Source organism: Podarcis tiliguerta (genome assembly GCF_965153285.1).
Source record: "Podarcis tiliguerta genome assembly, chromosome: 11".
Classification (NCBI taxonomy): domain Eukaryota; kingdom Metazoa; phylum Chordata; class Lepidosauria; order Squamata; family Lacertidae; genus Podarcis; species Podarcis tiliguerta.
In genome coordinates, this window is record NC_139544.1 from 2,120,536 (window position 1) to 2,146,842 (window position 26,307).

Sequence of the window (26,307 nt, forward strand, 5' to 3'; positions counted from 1 at the left end):
GTTGGCAGGAGCAGGGACCGAGCAACAGGAGCTTACCCCATCGCGGGGATTCAAACCGCCGACCTTCTGATCGGCAAGCCCTAGGCTCTGTGGTTTAACCCATAGCGCCATCCACATCCCTAGTTTCACTCCTTAGAAAGTGTAAAATAGCCATGGGTGAAAACACACACGTACATTTAAACAGGGGAAGGTCCGGGAGGACTTCGTGAAGATGCCCCTCGATTAAAGGGGAGATAGCTTAATCTTGCTAATAGATTTGCCTAACAGTGAAAACAGTTTGAAAATGAAACCAATTGCCTTGTGTGTGCCTGTGTGCTTTCCTTTACTGGAGATTTTCAAGCTGAGGCCAGACAGCCATCTGTTGGGGGAGCTCCAGCTCTCAGTTTCCTGCATTGCAGGGGATGGGACTAGGTGACTTTTAGGATCCTTCCCAATTCTACAATTCTGTGATTCTGTGAAATAACCGACCATGCTCTCTCTGATACTATGATTTACACAGTGGAGAAAGAAACCTGCAAACCTGAAACTTCTTTCACAATGCCTGCATATAGAAGGAGGAGTGGGGTGGGAAAGGAATAGGTGAACTGGGGATGGAGAATTCTATTTATATTTTATGTCACTTTCGCACATTTTCACACTCTAATAAGTCTGCTCCATTTCTTCATTAGTCTGGGTCATTTTTGGGAGTGGGGAACACTTCATATTTATACTTGGATTTTAAAGCATCTTGTCTAAATGCATCCTTGTGATGAGTGTGCAAGTAAATAGTTATTAAACTCCTTATTGTGTGCTTCTATTTAAAAATTAAGAACACATTTGTGTTTTCATCTCATAAATGTTTATTGGAGATTTGCTTATCTACAAGTTTCTGCATAAGTAAGAAAACAAAGTTTAAAAAATATTTTCATTCCTTTTGTTTGTTCGAACTATTGTTACAAGAACACATTTCCACTAGACTCACCATTTTATATAAATATTGAACCATTTGTGACCCTCATCATTTTCATCCCGATGAAAAAGTACAATATTTTTGTTTCTAGAGTTTGTGTGGAGAGAAATTCCCACATGAACTTTTTGTTTATTCGCTGAATTCAAGAAAAGGCAGCTTTTTTCCTAAATCAGAATGTAAGGAGTGCCAGGCTGGGTCAAACCTTTCCTGGGAAAGAGGTCAGTGTGGTGCAAACCAGGATCAGAGAGACCTGGGTTCAACTCTCCACTCAGCCACAGAAGTGATATTGGGCCTGTCACTATCTCAGCCTCAACTAGGGTTGCCATATTTCAAGAATACAAAACTTGCCGCCCACAAAAGGCAAAGAGTTATACTCAAACACACACTTTCTGGTTATGTTGGCAAAACCCCAGGCATTTGCAGATTTTTTGAAATCCCCCCCCCCATGCTAATTTTGCTAGGCATATGATACCCCTTGCCTAAACTATCTCACCGGATTCTTATGAGGACTGACTGGAGTTGTTTGGGTGAAGGGTGGCTAGAAATACACACACACATGCAGACGCAGAGAGAGAGCAGCCAGAAGCAACAATAAAGATCACAAGGCACCCTCAATATCTCCGGAGGTTATATTTCTAGTTTTCACATCTGAGGGCATTGAGACAGGCAACTGCTTTTAAAGAAAGGTGATAGTCTGGAAGAAAGCTCACTTCTCACACTTTCTATTGTCACACTTTGATCACTGGTCAACCAGGTTTTGAAGTCCTTTGAAACAATGCAAAGCTTGCTTAGCAGAGGTAACACTGGGATCCATGCACACACTATGGGCAATTCTTCTTCTGCATAAGGTAGTTGAGCTTATGCATCAAAGGCAGTTGATGCATAAGTTCTTCAGGTTAAGACACCTTCTGGTCTGGTTCATTTGTAAGGTGCTTACTATGACTTCCAAAATCTATGCTTTCTCTCTCGGTCATAGTTTTATAAACTGCCACATTTATCAATGTCTTTGGTAAAGACAATACAGCTGGAAACCAGCCTCCCACCAACCAGGCACTCTCAGGATGTTTGGGACTACAACTCCTATCAGCTTCAGTGTTGGCTGCAGCAGATAGGAACTGAAGTCCAACTACACAGAGGGTGCTAGGCTGGTGAAGCGTGTGTTAAACCAGGCCTCGTTTTTCTCTGCCCTCAGACCCTCTGCATAAAACCTTTATTTGCACAGAAGCTGAAACCACAGGACAATCCCATGCAAGTTTACTCAGAAGTGAGTCTGACTGTGCTCATCTGGTGCTTAGTACTAGTACTGCAGGATTGCAGTCATGCAGCACCATCCTATACTCAGTAAAAGATGCTGAGCTCGTGACATGCAAATACTGGCTGGTATTCAAGTAAGTTGTACTCAGAGACAACTCTTCAAAATGAATGAATGTGACTATGTTAGGCCCATTAATTTCAGTGGGTCTGCTCTGAGTAAAATTTAGCTGAATGCCAGCTACTCACTTCAATTTTATTTCAATTATTACAACAACCTATAGGAGCCAACGGAGCCATTTCCATATATTGCCAGAATATATTTAAACAATAAATGTCACTGTACAAATCAGTATACAGTACTCCAGGTCTAACTTTTTTTTCCCCAAAAGCACAAATCCACAACCATCTTAGAATTTGCTTGCAGGAAAAATTAGGAGGCTGGCCTCACCAGGATTGTCAAGCCCTGACTTGCATTTCCTTGCTGCTTGACTTCAGTTTCCCTCTTTGTTTCAGGACATGAGTTATGGACATGAGCAGCTAGTCACATATAGCCATTGGTGGCCCCGCCTTCTCCATCACCTCCAAAGATGCATTTTGCCAGTTCAGTGAGACTCAGATGAGCATCCTTATGGGGAATATGCATCCCGATGTGTGTCAGCAATAGATGCAGGAGGAGGGGTATGCCTGTGTCAGATCCATGGCTCTTTGCAGTGGGAGGGGGCTTGGCCAAGGCTGTCTCAGTGGGGCCCTCATTTCAGAGGAGGCCACTTCTCTCCCCCCCCCCCCCCGCTGTTGATGCTGCCAATTTGATTTTCTCTCCTAATCTACATCAGATGCAGACCCTCCAAATGTCCCTATTTTCCAAGGATGTCCCTGATTTAGATTTGCCATCCCAGTTTCTGATTTGATCCCGGAATGTCCTGCTTTTCCTTAGGACGTCCCTATTTTCATGTTGGAGGGTATGACATCACCTCCCAGAGGGAAGGAATAAGAGATGTGGAAGCTACTGCTCTTTGTCATGGCTCCTCTGACCTCTTCCTTGCTGAGGCTAATGGGCACTACAGTAAGGAGCAGCAGCAGCAGCAGCAGGGACAGGAGTCTCCAGAGACAAGGTGTGTGTGGGCCTCTTATTGGGGCATGGGCCTTGTCAGAGAATGCTGGGAGGAAGATTTTCACAACTGTAGCTGCCCTTCAGCTTCTTTGGAAATCTGGATGTATTTGATGATTGCCAAAAACATCTGAAAGTATTAATTCCTGCTGACCTGTTCTATTTAGTTGACCCAAATTAACACACATAGCTGTAAAAACGTCGTTTTACACAGCCTAGATTGGGGCTGGGTGGGAAAGGAGTGAAAACTAATCTTCTACATGCTTGATTTTTAAAAGGCACATCTTGCACAGCAATTGAAACATAGAATGTAGTCCAACATGCAGAATGTTCTGAATCAGCTTACCTCCTCTTTAGCAATGCGCATCTCATCTGTAACATTTGAGAAAACTGTAGGCTGGATGAAGTAGCCTTTGTCTCCCCAGGGGCCTCCTCCACATTCCAGTTTGGCTCCTTCTTTCTTCCCACTCTCAATTAGTGTGAGGATTCTATCATACTGCTCCTTATCAATCTAAGTAAGAAATATTGCACTGATAAGTCACTCTCCTCTCCCAGATATTTCTTTGGCCTTAAGATTAACAAAGCAGAAACAAAAACTCTTTACCAGCAAGAGATGGAGCAACAAGTTGCCTCTGAGGGTTTGGATCCCTGCCACCTTTCCCCATGAAGTTCAGTAATTAGGACTTTAAGCACAAAAGAATTTTTCTTTTTTAAAGCAGCACTGCTTACACAGTCTTGGCACTCCTGTGAACCACGGACTTTCATAAACTCTCTCTGCTCAGTTTTACATTCAAGTATTTAACATCTCCTTTTGCCTTATCCAATTTCTGTTAAAAAATATTTTTGGATGGCATTTTCAAACCAGTGACTTTTCAGAAGTGAATTCAGAACTGATTTCAAGACTGCAATTACATGCAGTAGTTAGCAAAAGCTAGTCAGTAAAACCGATTATAAGCCGATTAGAGAGGAAACCCTACTGCTTAATTTGTACTATATCTTCATTTCCTGCATTTTCTGCACCAAAGGAAAAGTAGAAGAATTATGGACTTGGGATTTTTAGTGCAGAGTCTTAGATCCTTGACATATCCCACATGAGGGTTATAGAAGATCTCCAGGCATAGGACGGTACATAAATTCAATCAATCAATAATAATAATAATAATAATAAAGGATGTTTCCAAATGTAGGTGTTGGGTTTGGGCTGTGTTTCAGAACACCTAAGAACTGATTCCAATGTCATGGCTATGAGATGGAGACGGATGAAAACCTTTGAAATAAGGCTAGTGTAGAATGCTTGAAAACCACCCACAACACTGATGACCCAGATTGTGGGCAGAGTCTTTGCAACCCTTCTTGTGACTGGATACCTTCATGAGAAGGCAAACACCATATTGTACTTATAGTTGGCAGCAGGAGCAGCCACACACTTCTGCCCCGACCCAGTGTGGCATCCCTGTTTCCGCAACACCCCCAGACTTTGTGTGTTGAGTGTAGATGTTTGTAAAGGGAACATGTCACACGAGCAGTTGCTCATGCTTAGGGGCTCCATGTGATTTTGAACTGTGTACAAATACAAAAGGTTTTCTTGCCAGAAAGCACATTGAACATTCAGCTGTAGGCTGGGGACAATGATGATGATGGGACCCTGCTCCTTCAGCTAACACATGTGTGTGGCTTGAACAGGGCTAACATTTGCACTATATTTACAGCAGTTTCGCAGCATCCTATAGATTCAGATGGGATAGGCCAAGGTTTTGTACATCAACACTTCCTGCTGCCCAAAGCCTCAAAGTCATATTGCCCACTTAAGCATTTGAATGCTAAATGCAGTTTATGAAATTTAGTCCCACTCTCCAAAGATCTGTGAAAGTTTCTTAATAAATAGTTCCATGTTAATCTGAACCTCCTAGTTTCACCACAAGCAGTAGGCTAGTATTGTTTGTATTAAATATGTCTGTTTTGTAGGACGAGGACTGTCCATCCATGAGCAAAATCAGAGTCAGAAATGCATTTTAAAATAAAAACCCAGATGTCTAATAAACAAGGCAAGCCTCATTCCTAATGACAGATGCCAAAGTATTTGAACCTGTTTGCCAAAGTGTCATACAGTGGGGTGATGTTCAGGGCCCTCCCTGCAGGGCTGGCCTGACTGAAGGGCATGGCAGAATTGTTGGTTAAAAAGGAGGTTGAAATCAGTTCCTTAAAGGCAGCCTGGACAGGTGTGCAGAGGAAAACAGGGAGAGGAAGCTTGCCTTGACCAGAAATCAAGAGAGTCAGGGAATGGTTAAAGTGGGAGTCAAGAGAGTTGCACACAGCTTTGATTTGATGCACAAAGTTTGTAGACAAGAAAGACAACCTATATAGGGTCAGAAAAGGAGCCAATGCAGTGAAGAAGGGGTCGCAAAGAACCTATAAAGCTACTTTGGCTCAGAAGGGTTTGTGGTTTTCTGCAGACTTGCAGTGGCATAAGAAGAAATACCCCATGCCATCTCCCAGGATGCCTGCATTTTGAGTCCACCTGTGGCTGACAACACTGACCCAGGTGATAACCCTGACACAAAACACCGTTCCTTACCTGAGGACCTTGATTTACTCCCGGAGCCAGTGGGTTTCCAAGTACATTTTTCTTAGCCCTCTCAACACTCCTACGTACAAACTCATCATATATTGGCTCTTCCACAAAAATTCTAGACCCAGCTATGCAGCATTGTCCCTGATGGTAAAACAGGCCAATGTGTGCAAATTCCACAGCACTGTCCACTGCGAAGAAAGAGACACAGAAGAGGCCAACATTGAGCATCTCAGTCAATACTGTAAATCAAAAACAGCAGTCCTTGCAACGTAATCTAACAATCTGGTTTTTCATTTGCTTAGACACCTCCCCAAACTAACATTAAAAAGCTTTGCAACACAGTGGAAGGGGACAGCTTTGAAGACAAGAAATCTAAGAGAAGCATGTCACTCACAATCAGCATCTGCAAATATGATATTGGGACTTTTCCCGCCAAGTTCCAAAGTGACTCTTTTCAGGTTGCTCTTCCCAGCAGCTTCTTTGATCATCTTGCCAACCTAAAAGAGAAGACACAACTTGAAACTGTTGTGTGTAACACCATATTTAGACTGTGGTCATTGCTTTGCAAGAGGTTCGGGCTGACCTCTCTTGTCAATTTGAGAGTGGAAAATAGACCTCCGGCTCAGTGGTTGGGCACATGTGGTGCATGCAAAATGCACCTCTAGTTAAAAATACAGTAACTGTGATATGCAGAGGGGAGAACTTTTCTCTGTCTAGGAGACGCTACTAGTCAGGCAATACCGGGCCCAATGGACAAACAGCCTGACCTGGAACAATGCAGATTCCTATGATTAACAGTGCTTTACTAATGGGATATATTACAAAATATCTGTGTTCTGCAAGCTTTGGGGGACTTCTCACACAATATATCAATAATCCTTGGGGTTCAAATGATGGCTCCTGGAAAGTCAATGGGAGTCCTGCCACCCAGATTGGCCAGGCTGTGTGGAGTGTGTGAAGTGAAGGGGTCGGGTGGCAGATGAGGCCAGCTATACACCTTTCTCTCACCAGCCGGAAGTGTGTGTAAGTGAAGGGGGGAGGGAGTTCCCGGGGAAGAAGCCTGGATTGTGAAGCCACTCTGAGAAGGTTAGCTCTGTGAGGGGGAAAGTGGCCTCCTAACAACTCTCAGCACCCTTAACAAACCAACAGTCCCAGAAGCCATGACTGTTTAAAGTGGTATGATATTGCTTTAAATGTGCAGATGGGGCACAGCCAATTCAATAGCAGCTTCAGTCTAAGAATATTAATTAACTACATCAAGGAAAGTGTCAGGAGTGGAGCTTAATAGTTGCTTATTTCAACTTTTGGGGGCTAAAATGTGGCCAAAGTGTACAGATGCATTTTTGTCAAATACCCCACAAAGTGAAAAATATCTTGGTCCCCCCTCTACATTATTCTTCATTAAAAGTAGTCCTCTCTAAAATACGAAGCATGCTCACGATGAGGGAGACAAGCTACCTATTTTTGTAGAATGCAACTTTCTGTATAAAAAAGAGAGATGAAATAAAAATAAACATGTGTATTTTTATTTTTAAAGTGAAATTTGAGGGGGGAAACAAAAGACTATGCCAAAATCCAAACTTCACCCTCTCCTCAGCTTTGAAGAATCAATTTTATATCCAAAAATTCTTTTGTTTGAAGAGATATTCCTTCAATTCAAACACTATGTAGATGTGTAGATGTGTTTGAGGTAGAGTATAACAAGCAACAAATCATTTCAGCGACATTGTTTAGGAAGCTCACAGTCGAAAAAGGTTAACATAATTACACAACCTAGGCATTAAATCACTTGTCAGAGTCTGTGTGGGTGGGTTGAGGACTTTTGTGGTGTCATTTAATCACAGGGTTAGGCAAATACCTCAGTAGAGCCGGTGAAGGCCACTTTGTCTATGTCCATGTGACTGGAAATGGCTGCGCCAGCCGTGGGTCCATACCCTGGCACAATATTCACTACTCCAGGTGGAAATCCTGCCTGAATATCAGAGGGGAAAGAACACAGTTGTACCTCTCAGCCATACAGTTACTGCACCTGTGTTATTTACTATATTTCATTCCATCCATTCTCAAAGAAACTCAAAGAAAGAGCGCATACTCCTCTCTCCCCCAACCTTCACAAAAACTTGTGGTAAAATGAATGCAACACTATTGTGGTGAGTGAAACGCTAATACAGTGGTACCTCAGGTTACATACACTTCAGGTTACAGACGCTTCAGGTTACAGGCTCCGCTAACCCAGAAATAGTACCTTGGGTTAAGAACTTTGCTTCAGGATAAGAATAGAAATCGTGTGGCGGCGGTGTGGCGGCAGCGGCAGACCCCATTAGCTAAAGTGGTGCTTCAGGTTAAGAACAGTTTCAGGTTAAGAACGGACGTCCGGAACGAATTAAGTACTTAACCCGAGGTACCACTGTACTTGCAGAAGAAGCCACCTCCCTTCCAGAGGCAGCATGAGAAGAACCTCTGTCGTTGCTCCGGCTAAGGTGGCCAACTAATAAGAGGTTTTAGGCTTGTTGTGTTATACCAACAAAAGCAGTTGAAGTTCCTTCTTGAGATGCATTATCTTTTCTTCCTAGAAGGCTAATAGCTCTCTTTTGGGGACTGGGGCAAAGTCAAATAGCACGTTTTGTGGCTGAGCAGGGATTTGATTCTGGGTCTCCCCACTCTTAACTCCAGCCCTCTAGCCAGGACCTCATGCTGGCTGCTTAGCATGGATGTGCTTTATTTCACGTTCCCCTGTGACTCTAAAAGTATGCATGAAACACTCCCTTCAGTATCCTTATTGTTAGGTGGCAAACTGTTCCTGATGGGAACACAGTGCAATCAAAGCCTGATTAATTAGTCCAAGGTCTGATTCACACATAACAGTTGTGGCGAAAGTGCCTCTTCCATGCAGCCAGATCCCTAAGTGCCCTAGTAAAGATCCCTATAGAGGAACCACAAGGGCTGGCAATTATTACCTGCATTTGCATCACTGGGAAGGAGAGGCCACCTCGGAAGCAACCATTTCCTGCCCACCAGATTTCCTGTTTGAACTGAAGTTACAAGCTGTGGGGGTCGCGAGGGGCAGAGCCATCCCAAAGTGGATTCTGTGCTGCTGCCATTAATTTTAGCAAATGCATTGGGCTTGAAAGAGGCTCTGTTGTGAAGAAAAAATATTTGACAGATTGCCTTATAAAGCAACCTGTTGCCTTCTCAGCATATAGTCTGTGATGAAAAGGGCATATTTATTTTAAAATGTGAGGCTTTTTTTTCTGGCCTAGAACATGCCACTAGTACCTGATAGTCTTTGTTTTCATGCTACTGAATACAGCCCAAACGAAAAATCAGTTGTACTAGTATTGTCTTTTAAGCTGAGTGAGTGCATAGGTTTTTAAACTATGTGGTTTGACTGGCTTGTGAATCAGAGGTCCTGTGATCTGTCATGTCCCGGTCCGGGTGCTCTCCAAGTCTTACACACACACATATGCACAGCTGCATACTGTAGAAGGATTTTGTTCACTTGCTTCTTGGAGAGTTGACCACGAATGGGCTGGGGACTTAGAAAGTACAATAAGCTTTGAAGGGGGCTCAGATTCAAAGGTAGTTGGTGAACCTTCTGGTAGCATCAAGTCAGAACTTTTCTGGAATTTTCCAGATCATGGATCATTGACTCACAAACAAGTTAAACTGGAGGCACTCGATATTATTCAACAGGTTTAGTTTAAACCCTGGGACTGTGTGTAAGGATCTGAAACCTAGACCACTAATCCAAGACTGGCATTAGAAAATAACTAGAACCATGATCTCAGACTCTGTCCTATCAGCAGCCAGTGAGGTAAGAGGACAGAAAACACTCTGGGCCTCTCTTCCTTTCCATGGTTATTCCGTTTTGGTGGCTGCAAAACTAAACCTATTCAGCTGGAAGAAAATTCTCTGTCTACTACAGAATCACTTCCTTTCCCCTTCACCTTCATCTTGCCCCACCCTGGAATGCTGCGTTGTTTATGTTCAGGCTTCATTCAGCAGAAGGGCTCCATCTGTTTAAAAATCTGTTAATATCCATAACATGATCGACACCCTTAATATTAGAATGTTGGTCTTTAAGGATTCATTTATTGACAATCTATGACTTTTGAGCAGACTCTCATTGCTTTATGAAAAGTGGAGAAGAGAAATGCTAGTGAATACCAAAAAATAAAATAAATGTGAATTCCAAATGGTGGTTTTCAGTGTGAGTCACCCGTTGCAGGCAGAGTTACTTGTTGACCCATAACCATTTAATTGCAAGTGGCATTTCACTGTTTGCTCACTTTTGCTGAGTCACTGTTGCCGTGGCAAGAACAAGATATGCTGAATCACTTTTGTTAGTTCTTTGGTTGGTTACTTATTAGCAACATTTGCCATGACCACAATTATCTTCAGTTTATTTTCCTTTTGTACAGAAGGGGACAGGGAAAAGATTTTAGTTGCAAACCTAACCTCACTTTTGTACAAACCTAACCTCACTTTTGTACAAAAGGGGACAGGGAAAAGATTTTAGTTGCAAACCTAATCTCCCACATGAGTAAGCTCCATTGACTTCAACAGGACTTGCCTTTGAGTAAGCATGGTAAAGACAACAACCTTAGCCTTAGCTCCTCCAGTTACCTCTCCATGCTGGGAGTATTCTTAGCTTAGTTTTCTGCTCAGGAACCGCATAAGATTATTCTTCACTCCAGGTTGCATAGCAAATACCATTGTGCTGAAGAATCCAACAGAATGCTTAAAAATGATTGTACCTGTTACTTTCATAGAATCATAGAATCATAGAGTTGGAAGAGACCACAAGGGTCATCGAGTCCAACCCCCTGCCAAGCAGGAAACACCATCAGAGCACTCCTGACATATGGTTGTCAAGCCTCTGCTTAAAGACCTCCAAAGAAGGAGACTCCACCACACTCCTTGGCAGCAAATTCCACTGTCGAACAGCTCTTACTGTCAGGAAGTTCTTCCTAATGTTTAGGTGGAATCTTCTTTCTTGTAGTTTGGATCCATTGCTCCGTGTCCGCTTCTCTGGAGCAGCAGAAAACAACCTTTCTCCCTCCTCTATGTGACATCCTTTTATATATTTGAACATGGCTATCATATCACCCCTTAACCTCCTCTTCTCCAGGCTAAACATGCCCAGCTCCCTTAGCCGATCCTCATAAGGCATTGTTTCCAGGCCTTTGACCATTTTGGTTGCCCTCCTCTGTACACGTTCTAGTTTGTCAGTGTCCTTCTTGAACTGTGGTGCCCAGAACTGGACACAGTACTCCAGGTGAGGTCTGACCAGAGCAGAATACAGTGGCACTATAACTTCCCTTGATTCCCTTGATCATACACCAGTCCTAACTATGTTTTCTAGAAACTTAGGGCTTATCCACACTTCCTCTTGTTTCATGGCTTTCCTGCAGGGAAAACCGCTCCTTAGTGCTCAATCGGTGCAAACAGCAATTCACGTTTTCTCTGGATTGACATTTGCTCCAATTTAGCACCAAAGAGCCAGTTTTCCTTGGGAGAGTTGTTGGGCAAGGGGGAAACTTCTCTGATCTGTGCCTAGGAGGCATGGGCCAAGTGGAAAACTGCTCAGATGTGTGCTTTCCAGGCATGGGACAAGGTGAGTCCTTAATGCAGCCTGATTTCTACATGCAGCAGAATGGAGTGGGAGAGTGTACCAAGCTTAGAAAGTGGGCTGTTGAACTTTGGATTGCAGGTGGCATATCCAGTTGTTCAATGCTTCTGCACTAAAACAAAAACTATTCCTTCCCTGCAAGAAGAAAACCAGCAGATCTATGTATCCCTACGTTACCATCTCATTTGGCTGCATTGGTACATCTAGCCTACATCCTACTGATCTGAAGGAGAGTTGCTTCTAAGCAAAGACATTTTTCATTACAGCCCTATAAGGTGTGCATTTATCCTGGGCACACCAAACATGATGCTTGTCAGTTTTGTGCTTGGTAGGGTAAATACTTCAGTCACAAAGTTAAATTAATATATCAAATTACAGACAAGAGTTTCATTACTGAGATACTTGCATGAAAAACCACCTCCCCTGCCCCCACCCTCCAGACCAACATTCTGCTTTTCTGAGCTCTTGTTTGCTTTTGCTTCCAGAAGGCCCTGATGATTGCCAAGATGTTCAGTTTGCTAAGCTGCTAATGATTTGTTTTCTGAGCAATTTAGACTGGAAAGCTATGTGAGGCTTCATGCCCTTGACTTGCTTCAGTGGTTTGCAGTGCATTACAATTCCCCAAGACAAGGTTAGACATGCTGCAAGCTGCACTGGCACAAAACAGAACAGCCCTCCCTGTTCAGAAGCCCTGCAAAGGTAAGGGCTCACTCACATTCACACTTGGGAACATGCACATGGCAGCTTTGCTATGGCAACTCACCTCTTTAATTAAAGACCCCATGTGAAGAGCCGTTAGTGGAGTTTGCTCTGCGGGCTTGACGACCACGGTGTTTCCGCAACAAAGAGCAGGGGCAATCTTCCAGACAAACATAACCAGTGGGAAGTTCCACTGAAAAGGCAGCACAAGAACCGATGACCAACAAATCACAGCAACACATTCTCCTATCTTTCATATTCTCTTCACATCCTTTATGCTCCCTAATGCTCTGTGGGTCTTGTGCATTTTCAGATTCAATAAGCGATGAAAAAAGTCAATATTGGCTTGAGGATTTGGTTAAAGTGAGCCCAAGTGGACCCTTTGTCTTTTCAGTGTGCTGGCTCGGGGCTTATCTCATGGACTGACCCTGCGGCCTGTGAGATCTGCACAGAAGGCTCCCCATTCTCTGTGTGGCAGCGGCCTAGGATGACGCTATTTTTGCATCCCTGAGAACACCTTCTGGGCTTTGGTTATGACATCCGCTAAGCAGACCCACCCTTCCAGTTCATGGAAGATAAACTCATTCTTTCCAAACCCTGAAACAACTTCTGAACTGGAAGTGTGTTAACTGAACTGATAAACAGCTTCCTCCCCGATTCCCTTTGTTAAATGGACCTCTTGCAGGAACTGAAGGAGGACATTGCAGATTGCTTTGATGGTCACAACAAAATAGCTCCTTCATATTACAACACAGTTGGCTGCTGAGCTGCAATCAGTGTGTAAGGTCTTTATGATTGCGAGCGGCCTGTCTATCTAACCAAGAGACGGCAGCATCCAGGATGTGACAATGACACATGCACTCTGCTCATCAACACATGGAAAACTTAGATAACATTCACACCATGGCTCTGCCCCTCCAAAAAAATGATGGGAAGTACTGTTTGCTAAGAGTGCCAGAATTGTAGCTTTGTGAAGGGTAAACTACAGTTCCCAGAATGCTTTGGGTTTCTGGGGATAAACTGCAGTTCTCAAGATTCTTTGCAGACCTTCTTGTTTGCAATTTGGCTGATGTCCACAGTTTTCAGACTGATTGCTCACAAAACATTAAGGGATGTTTAATGATTTCTATTTTACCCTCCATCATTCTGAAATTTGGCAGAATTCAGAAGGAGCAACCATGCTTTGAAATTTAATCAAATTCAGCTCCCCACAAAAAAAGTTAGAGAAGGATTATTTTTGGGAGAAAGCATATTTTAGAGAACAAAAGCCCCTGGACCTATTTGTTAGCAATTTAGTAGGCAGGCTTTATCTACTCTGAAGGGGCTGCCGTACCTGGAAATTTTATCCACGTCTGCAGAAGTGGGGGGAAAGTTATGCTATTTTTAAAAGAATCAACATAATGCTACTTAAAAGTTCAACATAATGTTACTTAAATAAAAGACACAGGGTTGCTTCCAAAATGCCCTTCTGTGAATGGAAGGAGTCCTTCTGTTTGTAGACAAACATTTGATTTAGTAGAGGCTTCTACTAAGGTAAGTAACAGTAGCTTTTTTTGGCAATTCTTCCTCTCCACTATGCCCTTAAAATCTGCTCCAGAGGGTTGGGGACCTTCAAAAAGGGCATGGAAGGTGGTCTACTCTGCAGGGAGGAGGGGAAATAGGCAACATCACCCCACCTTTTCCATTAGCAGAAGCCTCTGCTAGACAAACAGAAAGACTTCTGCTTTTGCAAGGTCAATGTTGGATGCAACCCATTTTCTCCATTATATCAATGGATCTAACTTACAGGAATAATTTGTCCACATACTCCAACAGGCTCATGTCTTGTAAATGTGAAATAGTTTCCATCTAAGTAAGATAAGAACACATGGGTAAGATGCAAGCATAGCTAAGGAAAAGAAAATGTCTCACGTTATTCAGCATTGTTCCATACTATTATAATATGATACTATCAAAAGAAAAGGTAAACATATCTAGATTCGATCAAACATATCTAGATTCGACCAAACACATAAGGTTGGAGGGCAGAATGAATGCTCCAATTCTATAAGCAATCATGTAGAAGAGAGATCTTTCAGCTCTTGTCTTTTGCCATAGCACAAGGCTGCAGAGGTTTCCCCCCACTTTGATAATTTTAACAACACAAACATAACAAAATTGCCATGGCAGGGAGTTAAAGTTACTGCTCACAAGGAAAAAACAGATAGATGGGGAAAGGCAGAGAACAAACTAACCAATTGGCAGCTAGTCAGGAGGGCAGTGAAGCATTTAAATTAGCCCAGATGTCCAATTAACCAGCTGTAATATCTGAATCAAGTGGGATGGATAGAATCAATGGTGACATTTCCTGTTAGCAGGACCACCGTGCAGCAGAAATCCTAATATAAGGATCATATACAAACATGATATAAGAATTGGCTACTCCTAAACATGACCTAGGGATAGAAGAAGGGTGATGACTAAGACCTGCTGACCTCTTTTTAAAAATTATTTCTGTCAGGACTCTGCCATTTGCTGCAGCTGTAGGAACTTCACTAAAAAGCATTATGGAGCCAAGTAATACAAAATATGTCAACAATGTTTTTTTGGTGGTGGTGGTGTTGTTTTTTTTAAAGAGGCCATATTGGCTGATAAAACTTTACCCACCACAGCTCTGCACTTATGTAACGGATTTTTAAGGTTACACTTTTCTCAGATGACACATTCACGTAGCTGAAAAATGTTACTGAACATCTCATCCAAATCAGCTCTCTGCTCAGAAACTTTTTATCAGAATGACTCACCCATTGGGATGGTCCGTCCTTGGATTTTGTCCGACCAGCCTGCACAGTAGCGCAAAGTGTTAATGCAGCCGCCTAAGTCCATTAAGTAGGAGGTGGGGAAAAGCTTACCCCCATTAAGGCTCTCCATTGTCTGGGAAAAAATATGTTGAGTAATTAATCATTATAAATAAGTAAAACAATATGGTGGTCTATAACCATTGAGTGCTCTAAGCATTGTGCAGTGGGGGGGGGGGGTTTGGGAACCAGTGACCTCCCATCATCCCTACCATGGGCCATGCTGGCTGGGGCTAATGGGAGCTGGAATCCAAGAACATCCAGAGGGCTGCTGTTCTGCAACTCTGGCTTATAGGCCTGGCATCTTGTTGAAACTAAGGTGGGCATTGAAGGTAGCACTGGTAGGATCGCCCTCCGTGTGGCCTGTAGACGCTAATCTAGTGTATGCATCAAAGTCTTAATGTAGCACACTAACCTTACGTTCAAAAATACAAATAAATGACACAGCAATTTGTCGTTGTATAAGGCATGGGCATGTCTTGCACAATAAGTGTTTGCAGAAAACTGAATCTTTAACTCATGACAGACCAGCTCTTGGCAACACCCACTGGGCTTCTTTTTTAAGTGGCTGATCCAGAATGGCTGCTTTGTGCCTTGTGATCAAACACTGCAGGATGAAGTAAACATTAAGGCCTGCCAATCTTCCATTACACAATTCTGACAAAGGATGTTACCAGAAAGATTTCTAGAGTAAAATTTGCCTCTTTGTAGAACAAAAAAGGACTGCAGGTTGAATGAAGTCCCAACCGAGTTGTTTATGACTTTACTTAGGCTGAACACTTAGGCTGTACAAATCCCATTGACTTCAGTGAGATTTAATAGCTTAACGGTGCAGAGAATTTGCAGTCATAAACTTTTAATGTGCTCTCTTCCAAAAGGTTTACAGCAGCTGGGAAAAACAAGTATATCAAATATACAAAAAACAAAAAACCACACAAACATGCCACAAAAAGAAGCCCTTGTTCATCTCTGTCCAAAAAGTATCTTTTGGCATTGAATGATAGGCAATTTATAACCATTTATAAGCCCAAATGTGGTTAGATGTTATTTTAGTTCTGTCCACTTCCTCTGAGCCTCAATTTTTAGTCTGATCCTGGAATCATTTGTTTGGTGGCCTCATCCTGAATCAAAACATCACCTATTCACAATGGCTTTTCATTTTGAGCCCCTTGGGGGATATGCAGGATTATGAATCCAGTGGACCCAAAGCCATCATTACTCTGCCTATTTCGAGGCTTTACCCCTAGTTCTTGCTGGTAGGAGAACCACTATTGGTAGCTTCCTGGCCTGCTAGGCTCAGCTGGGGAATCTATAGCATTTGAGCCAGGTGGAGGGCCACCATGGCCTTATCCTGACCCCTCCAGCAGCACAGATCAGTGGGCTTAGGAGTGTACTGTAAGGCTGTAATCCTATACACAATAACCCAGGAGTAAGTCCCATTAAACTTAATGGAGCATATTTCTGAGTAGACATGCGTAAAAATACACTGTAAGAATAGACAAACTACCCAAAAATATTGAAAGGATTTTAATGTGTAGTGTTTGAAGTGCAGAACTAATTCAAAACAAGAAGATGGGCCTGCTTGAAAGAATTGTGATTAGTAAGTAAGTAATTGTCTTTATGGAAGACTTAAGTAAGTAAGTCTTAAGTAAGGAAGACTTAAGTAAGTAAGTCTTAAGTAAGTAATTGTCTTTATGGAAAAATAAACATATTTTAGCCTAACAGTAGATTTGTTGTTCTTGGCTAAGGAAATAGTAGAAAAGAAATGATTAAACCCAAGGTTAGTTTCCACTGCCGGCAAATACATCCACTTTATCTGAGATAAGCCCGTGAGTTTGTTCCATTTCTGCAATTTCCCCCTTCTTTGGGAGATGATAATCTCTTTCTCTCAGGTTACAGGGCCAAATATTTTTTTCAATTATTATGTAGTATTTAGACAACAAATATGTTAGTAGTGATTATTCACATTAAATATAACAGGTTAAAATTTTAAGAATGGAATTGAACATTCTATGTCTGATTATCAGACACCAGAGAAGAGCAATTGGAGATGATTTTGAGATATCTGAGGCTGCAATGCTGACACAGCACCACACTAATGAAGAACTCTGGGAGGATATAGCAAAACAAAGCAATTCTTGACATAGCAACACTGGAATCAAACCAAAAATTAACATACTTCTATATATGCCATAGTTCCAGATTTTCAGGGGAGGGAGGGGCTGCAGTTCTCCAGATGCTGTTGGACTAAATCTTCCATCAGCTCCAGGCAGCATGTTGGTAGTTGTGAACCATCAAGATGTGACTCAACTACTACTCCCATCACCCCCAGTCATTGGCCACATTTGTTGCAGTTCAGCAATGTCCAGAGGGCCTAAGGTTGTCCACACTTGTTGTAGACTGTAGTCAAACAACATTTGGAGAACCACAGTTCCCCACCCATGGTCTAGATGAGTATAGAAGTCAAGAGTCCATTGGAAGCACACGGACTGATTTGGCAGTGGAGGAGATGTGTGTCTGCTCACCCATCCCAACTTTTGCTTTCAAAGTGACTATAGGAGCTCTAATTGACAGCTCCCTTTTATTCTTCTTCTACAGCAGCAGTGGGGAGACATGACCTTTACATGACATTAGCCAACTTTGTCAGTTTTGCTAAATACAGAAAGGAAGACAGTAGTCTAAATCCAATGTCAAGCAGAACACAACAACAAGCCATTGTTTATGAGGATGGGATTGTTTGTGGTTAGATATTACTATGCCGTTTGATCAGCTGAGGTATCTTAGAATGAATGTTCATCCCTACCAACTTTCCCCGACTTTCTAAAACAGATTTCAGAATTTGTCTTTCACAACATTGAAGCAAATACTCAATTGTGTTCAGAATAAGCCAGTCTCCAAATATTTCAATTGCTTAAAATGTGGTCCATGTTTTAGACTTACAGCTAAGAGGAGACGATCCCTTTCAATTAAATCAGCTAGTTTGTTCAATAGCCTTCCTCTTTCTGAAGCATCCATGGTTCGCCAGCAGGACCCAAGTTCAAAAGCTTTTCTTGCTGCTTTAACAGCTTTGTCGACATCTGCCTGTACAGAAAATCCATTTAAATGCAGTAAGTATTAAGCATATGATGCTCAATTTATTTTGGCTGAACCATATCAGTGGTTCATGAATTCTACTGAAATCTGAGTAGTGCATCTCCAGCTTTACATATGCCACTGCCAGCGCAACCCCGAGAATACCACATCCTTGTTGCTCCATCCTGCCTTCTTCTTCCTCGAAAAACCATGGATGTAATATAGGTGCTAAAAACTGTGACCCAGTGCTGACATGCAGACATTATTTACTAGAGGTGTGTAGTAGCAGGTGTGAGGCAGAGGATGCTTCCCCTTCCCTCAGCCAGTGTGGTGCCAATAAACCCCCTGAGCTGGATCAGGGCCCCCACAAAGCCTCCTCTCACTCTGCTGTTTATATCCTTTTCTGAACGTACATCTGTTTTTTCTTTATCTCTGTGTTTCTCTAGGTCCATGAGCAAAAGGCGAGGCTGTGCTAAATGTTGCCTGCAGAACACTTAAGAATTCTGGGACTTTTTGTTGTTGCTGTGAGTAGCGGAGGATTTTTGTTCAAAGTTAAATGCTTGATTTAAGTTTTTTAAAAGTGTCCTGTTTTGATAGGTTTTGAGCAAACAAACTCCTGGAAAGGCATAACTATGAGTCCACTTGAGGGAGGGGGGCAACTGTGCCTCCTAATCCCCCATTTTTAGCAGCAGCAGAATTTTCCATTCTCACCTACAGACCTTCCTTTTTGCTGGTGGGGAGGGAGGTCCACACACAGCATTCTATGACCCCTCAGCCACAGGGAGTACATCCCTATCACTGCAACCCTATACACACTTTCCTGGGAGTAAGCGCCAAAAAACTCATTGAGATTTGGTTCTGAGTAGACATGCATAATATTAGACTGTAAATGTACTTTACATCGCATGGACCATTTTTGAAATAGATGCAATCACGCTTTAAGCCATTTAGTCTTAGAGAGCGCAGCCTAAATGAACCATCTAATTGAAAGGATACTGTTTCCCATTCCCATGTGTGTCTTTGATTTGTAATCCCCTTTTGATTTTCCAAGTTTTGTTTTTTTAAAGTAATGCACAATTCTTTGTTAGCGCTATTGAACATCCAGATTAAAGTCTTAAAATCTTTTGGCTCACTGCCTAAGTACTAAGCTCTGAAGTTTACAATTACTTGTATAATTATAATTTGCTGGATTCAGGGCCTACTTAATTGTCAATCTACATTAGGATTTTTTTTGTGGATGGGGGAGAGAAAGCTCAAACAAATCAATAAACGGTTTATAAACCTTTCTTTTTTAAAACCTTATGAGAGCCCCAAATGTTGAGTAAATCACTGGCACAGTTTAATTCAAGATTGCTGAAGCAGCGGACCCACCTGATTTGTAACAATCTTTATCTGTGGAAAGAAGCTGGTGATAAAAGTAAGTGAAAGTTTATCCATATTTCTTCTTTAGATCTTGCTCTAGGATCAAGGTGGGGGTAGTTTGGATTATATTATAGGCACTAGCCAATCAGCACTGCATGTAACTAGCATCTCCTACACACATTCAGAATCAGGATTTATTTTTAAAAAGAGCTTTTTAAAAAGCTCACTTGGATTGGACACAATAATCAGGAGTCCAAACAGTCCCCTCTGTTTTAGGGTTGCCATATTTCAAACAGTGAAAATCTGGACAATTGTTGAGCTTTTTTGGCACATTCACACACAAAAAATTGCTAAAAATGACACTGCCGACATGGGTTTCCATACATGCCGGATATGTCCGGCAAATTCCAGACGTGTGGCAACCCTACATCTGTTCAAAACATGTTGCATTTGTCTTCTTAGAGCCCTTCTTCAGTTCTCTGTTGTTTCAAGGATGGTGCTCAGCTCAGCCATCCCGTTAGCAGGCAACCCATCCTGGGTCAGGTTAGTCCCATTCTTAGGACTTTTTGCAGTTGAGCCAGAATGCCCTTACTTACCTCGGCTACGTTCACATCAGGAGCTTAAAATGCAGCAAGGTCACACACACCCCACACTCCCCAGCTGAATTTGAAATCACATTTTTACACTGCTGTACACACTAGAGAGGGGGGTAGTGATGGCTTCATCCTATGCTTATCACCTGATTTATTTTCCCAACCCCGCAGCCCCTCAAACTCTTATTCAATGAAGCTGTCACCTGCACCTGCGTAATGGATGTTTCAAATGTACACACCTCAGTTTAGCTGTGACTTAGGTTTCCAAATGGGATGGAAGCTGGTTTAAGAGAAAACACATCAAACAATATTTATCAAGAAATGCAGTTTATGGCAGGTGTCATGTGTGCTTGGGTTTAAACACCAGTGATGGGAGGGCACTGGAGTCGGAGTCAATGGTAATGTGCACACAGCTCCAGAATGTGGCTTTGATTCTCCAGTCCTTGGAGGACTGCCACACCATGTGACTGATTTCATAGGATTGCAGAGTTGGAAGGGACCACAAAGGTCATCTAGTCCAACCCCTTGCAGTGCAGGAGACTTTTTGCCCAATCTGGGGCACAAACCCACAACCCTGAGATTAAGAGTCTTGTTCTGCCAAGTGAGCTATCTCTCGATGCCATTATTTCTTCTCCCCTAGATAGTGACCTGCGGCAGAGGTTTACACCCAAATAAAGATAAAGTCCATAGAAAGGAAAACTTACCTTATCTCCTTCTGAAACATCACAAATTTTCTCTCCAGTCGCAGGGTTAAGGACTGGGAATTTTTTGCCACTAGCTGAATCATGCCATTCATTGTTTATAAATATCTGCAAGGAAATGGAAGACAGACAGATAAATTGATGACATTATGTGACTCTTTATCCCATTTCCATCCATTGCAGTGTTGCAAAACAATGCATCTGATAACCAAAACGGCATCCTGGCAACACTATGAGTCACTATGACTTTATTGAAATGTATTAACTGTTTTGATTAATCTGTTGCTGTAGTTTTGTTTTATTTATATGTTGTTGTGTCTGATATCATAATGATTGCAATGTTTGGGGTTTCTATAAATGTTATTGTTATTATTTTGAGCCACTTCGAGTTCAACATTTGTTGTTGGAAAAGCGGAATACAAACATTAAATCAAAATAAAATCAATCAATATTTTTATTTTTCCACCCTGCAAAACACACAACTTTCTGAAATGAAAAAACAACACATAACAGTCATGCTCTTGTTTAAAGAAATGTGATAACCAGGAACTATTTAGAGAGAGAGAGTTCAGAACTATGGCCTCTAGACAACTACGGTATATCCCCCTGTCACAATTAAAAAAAAAAAATACAAAGAGAGTGCTAATCCCTGATATCTTTTTCTTCCTGGCTCATGTTGAGTTGCACTGAAAATACTGGTAATGCCATTAAAACCAAATGTGTTTGTGTGTGTGTGTGTGTGTGTGTGAGAGAGAGAGAGAGAGAGAGAGAGAGAGAGAGAGATTCCTGGTTTCTGAAAACGAAGTGGTTGTGTAAACTGATCCAAAGGCTGATTAGTGGAGATGGCAGGCTAAAGAGATGCACGAATTATGGAATTAAAAATATTTTTTTTCTTGTTAATATTTTTTAGCCACTCACTTGACTTCTAAAGATCCCCACCCCACCATTCCACTTGCTTGTTAAAACCACCTTCTATTTCCTCAGCCTTCAGGGGACCCTCATGGACCTCCTGACAGCACTCACATCTCCTCATGCAGTTGCCCCCCTGCCATCACCAGGGCAACCGCAGCATCCTAACTGACTGCCCTCATCCCCAGCACCCTGGATGCTATCTTAGAGTGGGGCTGGCAGTGATGCCTAGCCTGACTCGCTTCTGTGTGGCTGCTGCCATTTAAATTTACCCAGAATGAGTTGCCTCAGGACAATGCTAGGGCAGCCCAGCTGAGTCAGGCCGGTGAGGGATCTTTCTGAGCAGGTGGGGCCTTTGCCAGGCCCCAGGCAGACTGCCTGCTGGCACCGGGCCTGTTTTCTCTCTTGCTCCCACATGGGGCCAATACAGACAGAACCCACCTGTCATGTACAGCATCCCAGGAGGTGCTTGATATCCTTGTTTCTAGTTCCTCCCTGGGGCAGAAAAAACCAGGAAGTGCTGTCAAGCACCTGGAAGGTCACAACTGCCTGGCTGGATCCCATGCCTTCCTTATACTATTTTTTGTTTTACACCGGACGTCCCACTGCCACCACCCAAAGCTGCTCCCCCCCCTCCAGTGTCATTCAAGTCCTTGTCATGAGTGAAGCATGTTGCCTCACTTCGTATTTACCACAGTTATTATTATTTACATTGATATACTATCATTTCCTCCAAGGAGCTCAAAGTGGTGGTTCTCCCCTCCCTGCTTTATCCTCACAACAGCACTGTGAGGTAGGTTGGCTTGAGGGACAGTGACTGGCCCAGAGTCACCCAGTGTGCTTCAAGGCTGAAAAAGGATTAACATTCTGGTCTCCCAGAGAGTGGTCCAACACTCTCTTATTCCACACTGGCTCTCAGCTTTGCAGTAGGATTTGCACAGGATGTATTGTGTCGTAAATTACTGAAATACTATTCACGAAGTTTCATAATTCATCCTTTCATGCATTTCTGTGGACCAGTCAGGAGTCCTGGATGGTGCAGGGTTCCTGAATTAATGTCAGAAGTGGATGGTGCTTCTCTTCAGGCAGCTCCTACGTGAGGCCCCAGGAACCAAGGGCTCATCTTCTGTCTGCACCCATCTAGCCAGTTCCCCCTCTCCACTGTCCCCATATCTACATGTAGGTGGACAACCTGTGGACGTCAAACCCAGTGAGTGTTGGCGGTTTCCAAAGGTGTGCAGAATGGCTGGGGGGGGGGGGGAATGGTACTCTCCTGCTCCCATATGTATGGGCTGGATTGAGGAGGGGGGGTCACCTGATGCCCCTGGACAATCCTCCCTTTGCCTCGTAGGCTGCAGATGCACCATGAAAACAAAGACAAGAGCGCCAGTATTAGTAATAATATGATCTTAAACATATCCTGGTTCTGAGCAACCCAGAGATCAGACTCATTTACTCAGCAGCAGATGTAAGATAGCTAAAAGTATCCATTTTCAAATAGCTGGAAAGCATTTTGCCTATGCAGTTCTAACCTTTAAGCAAGCAGGAAGCGGATGATGGCCTAAATCCTTTCCAGGGAAACCGATAGCCAAAGCCCAGATGTAGATTAAAAAAACATAAGGGCAGAACCATGATCTGTTACGGTGAAAACTAAATTAGGCACAAGAAGATAGCGAGCAGAGTGTCAAATAATGAAAACCCACGCTTGGCAACAAGGTGCGCTCCCAAAATGAGAGAGTGCGTGAAACGTAAATATTAATATAACAGTGCCATGTGATGCAAGGGTAAGTCAAATTCGTATCTGTTTATGAAAAAAGACAATTGTGAAACATACCTTTTTTGGAAGTTCTTACTGCTACGTTTAGGCCACTGACTCAAAGGCTTTTTATATCAGGTACAGCATGTTATTTCCTCTTCTCATCACCTCCAAATGACAGCTTGACTGCAGCACAGCCAACATGGGCAAAACTAGATGACATGCTAGCTATGTGCCCTTAACGGCGGGGTTTTTTAAATACAGTGGTACCTCGGGTTAAGTACTTAATTCGTTCCGGAGGTCCATTCTTAACCTGAAACTGTTCTTAACCTGAAGCACCACTTTAGCAAATGGGCCTCCCGCTGCCACCGAGTGATTTCTGTTCTCATCCTGAAGCAAAGTTCTTAACCCGAGGTACTGTTTCGGGGTTAGCGGAGCCTGTAACCTGAAGCGTATGTAACCTGAAGCGTCTGTAAGCCAAGGTACCACTGTAATAGGAAAAAATAATAGGAGAGTGTGGGGGCCTCTGCCTGAGAGCCTGGAGGATAAACAACACTGAGCAAAATAGGCAAACAGTCTGACCTGGTAACTGTGGAGCATAAGAAGAGCCCGACTGGAGCAAGTCAAAGGCCCATCTGGTCCAGCATGCTGTTCTCAAAGCAGCTAAGCAGAAGCCTAAGGGAAGCCCCCAAGCAAGGCCTGAGCACAACAGGGCTCTTTCCACTTGGGATTTCCTGCAACTGATATACAGAGGCTTCCTGCTTCTGTCGGTGGATGCAGAAATAGCCACCATGGCTGGTTGCCATTATTAGCATGACCAGACAACTTCCTATGATCCTAAGAACTGTGGCTTCCCCTCATGAGTTTGCAGGGGGATGACAGAGAGGTCGGGAACTCCTAGGCTGTTGAAGTGCAGGGAATGGGTCACACTAGCACACTCATCACTTTTCTTTCTAACAAGCCTTCCATGGAAGCTGAGCTCCCTTGTGCCATTGTGAATGAGATATCATAATTGACAGGCAGAAGAAATGAACAAATAAGCAAGCAGGATCATCATCAACAGCTGTTCTGGGCCTGTCTGAACTGGTCCTCTTTGCAAGAACAAGTATTCGAAAGCACAACATGGATGAGGTGTCCTCTATGGTGTTTATTTTGCTAATTGTGGGTTTAGTTTCCTCAAAGGGCTCTCTTGTACAAGTCTGTGACTCACTGAGTTTGGATTTTGGTAAAATGAAAACATGTTCAGAAGACTTTGTGTGCCTAACATTATTCAAGTATGCAAAATGTTTGTGTGTCTTCCTATCAATCTATAACAGGCGGCTTACATTTGTCTTCTCCAAAGTCCCTGTCTCCTCTGCCCCTTTTGATGGCTGGGATGCCATACAAGCAAAGGTGCCACAGCTCCACTGAGTGCCATTGGCTTAGTTGATTCAATGTCACAGAAGGAGGCCTTGTCCAGGAACCTTACCACTAGGAAGGTGGCCTTGGGAGATCCTTGAATGCAAAGTTCAAGGTCCACGCCGAGCAGCTTCTGGTAAATGAAGCCAAGCAAGTCTTTCCCAGACCAAGCATAGCCAGTTGATGCTCCCATGATGTGGATATGGCTTACAGAAGCAGAACAATTGTATTTGACCCTCAGTGGCTTTACCAGATTTGAACTGTGTAGAAAAAGGTTGCCAATAATTTAACTCATAAAGAAAACAAAGAGTTTAATGTCAGAGTTCTTTCAGACTTAACACCACGGGCATACAAATGACCACCTTTCACAGCATATTGGTTTAAGAGTCTTATACAGTGGTGCCCCGCAAGACGAATGCCTCGCAAGACGGAAAACCCGCAAGACGAAAGGGTTTTCCATTTTCAGAGGCGCTTCGCAAGATGAATTTCCCTTTGGGCTTGCTTCGCAAGACGAAAATTGACAAAAAAATTTGAGGTTTTTTTTCGTTCCCCAACCCCTTTTTCTGAAGTGCTAAGCTGCTAAAAGCCTTTTAGCAGCTAAACCGCTAATCCCTTAAGCCTTTAATAGCCGTTAATAGCCCTTAAACTGTCAATAGCGCTAATAGCGCTAATCCGCTAATGGGCTTGCTTCGCAAGACGAAAAAACCGCAAGACGAAAAGACTCGCGGAACGGATTCTTTTCGTCTTGCGAGGCACCACTGTATTTTTCTTTCTGCTTAGCAAATAATACATTTATGTTGCCTTTCAGCTTAGCTTCACAAAGGCAACAAAAAAGTATTTTTTCAGTCGCTCTACATAACTACAAATTAGTACTGTGCAATGCAACCCACAGCAAAAGGAAGTTCCACTGAATTCATTGAGATTTACTCCCAGTTAAGCCTTTATAACATTGCAGCATAAAATATTTTTAATTGTTTTTAAAAAGCTAGGTTGGAAGTGTAACAGAAAAATTCAAAGGACAACATTATTAGTTGAATAATCATTATTTAACTCCGGAGAATAATCAAGTAAAATATTTACTAGTGCATGTATATCAAAGGCCATTTCCTGAATTCCTTACTAACCCAAAACACACATGAGTCTTATTAAGGGCTTTTACTGGCTTTTAGTATGAGTTTGGGGCATGGAGAGACATCAGGAATAAACCCTGATTTTGGAAAATCTAGATTCTAGATTCTAGAATCAGTTCATTTAGATTCTAGACGAAGTTAGTTGTGCTTAGTGCCCGTTGAAATCAGTGTGAAAAGTCTGTTTGTTTTAACATAAACCCCACCTCCATGCTTGCAAGTGAGAATACGTGGAATTAAATGGATTTCAGCCCAATTCTTATGCCCAAACTGCTGTGGCACATGACAGATAGACCTATCCATGCTGACTTTAGGTATGTGATGAAGTAGCCAGGCAA

General features: G+C 42.7%; 1 protein-coding gene and 1 long non-coding RNA gene across 3 annotated transcripts in view; one reads left to right on the plus strand and one right to left on the minus strand.

Annotated features, from left to right (window-relative positions):
• Nucleotides 1–26,307, minus strand: part of ALDH1A1 (aldehyde dehydrogenase 1 family member A1) — a 63,078-nt gene that overhangs the window by 4,832 nt on the left and 31,939 nt on the right. For both annotated transcript variants that reach the window (XM_083403465.1, XM_083403464.1), the window contains 9 exons: nucleotides 20,783–20,887; nucleotides 17,992–18,132; nucleotides 14,998–15,127; nucleotides 14,001–14,062; nucleotides 12,279–12,407; nucleotides 7,742–7,855; nucleotides 6,278–6,380; nucleotides 5,887–6,071; nucleotides 3,658–3,822 (listed from right to left, as the gene is read on the minus strand). In XM_083403465.1, coding sequence (XP_083259591.1) covers nucleotides 3,658–3,822; nucleotides 5,887–6,071; nucleotides 6,278–6,380; nucleotides 7,742–7,855; nucleotides 12,279–12,407; nucleotides 14,001–14,062; nucleotides 14,998–15,127; nucleotides 17,992–18,132; nucleotides 20,783–20,887 — 1,134 coding nt within the window. The remainder of the gene's footprint in view (nucleotides 1–3,657; nucleotides 3,823–5,886; nucleotides 6,072–6,277; nucleotides 6,381–7,741; nucleotides 7,856–12,278; nucleotides 12,408–14,000; nucleotides 14,063–14,997; nucleotides 15,128–17,991; nucleotides 18,133–20,782; nucleotides 20,888–26,307) is intronic.
• Nucleotides 15,146–21,224, plus strand: LOC310659778. The gene is made up of 2 exons (XR_014502994.1): nucleotides 15,146–16,655; nucleotides 16,735–21,224. It is a non-coding gene; the product is annotated as an uncharacterized lncRNA (long non-coding RNA).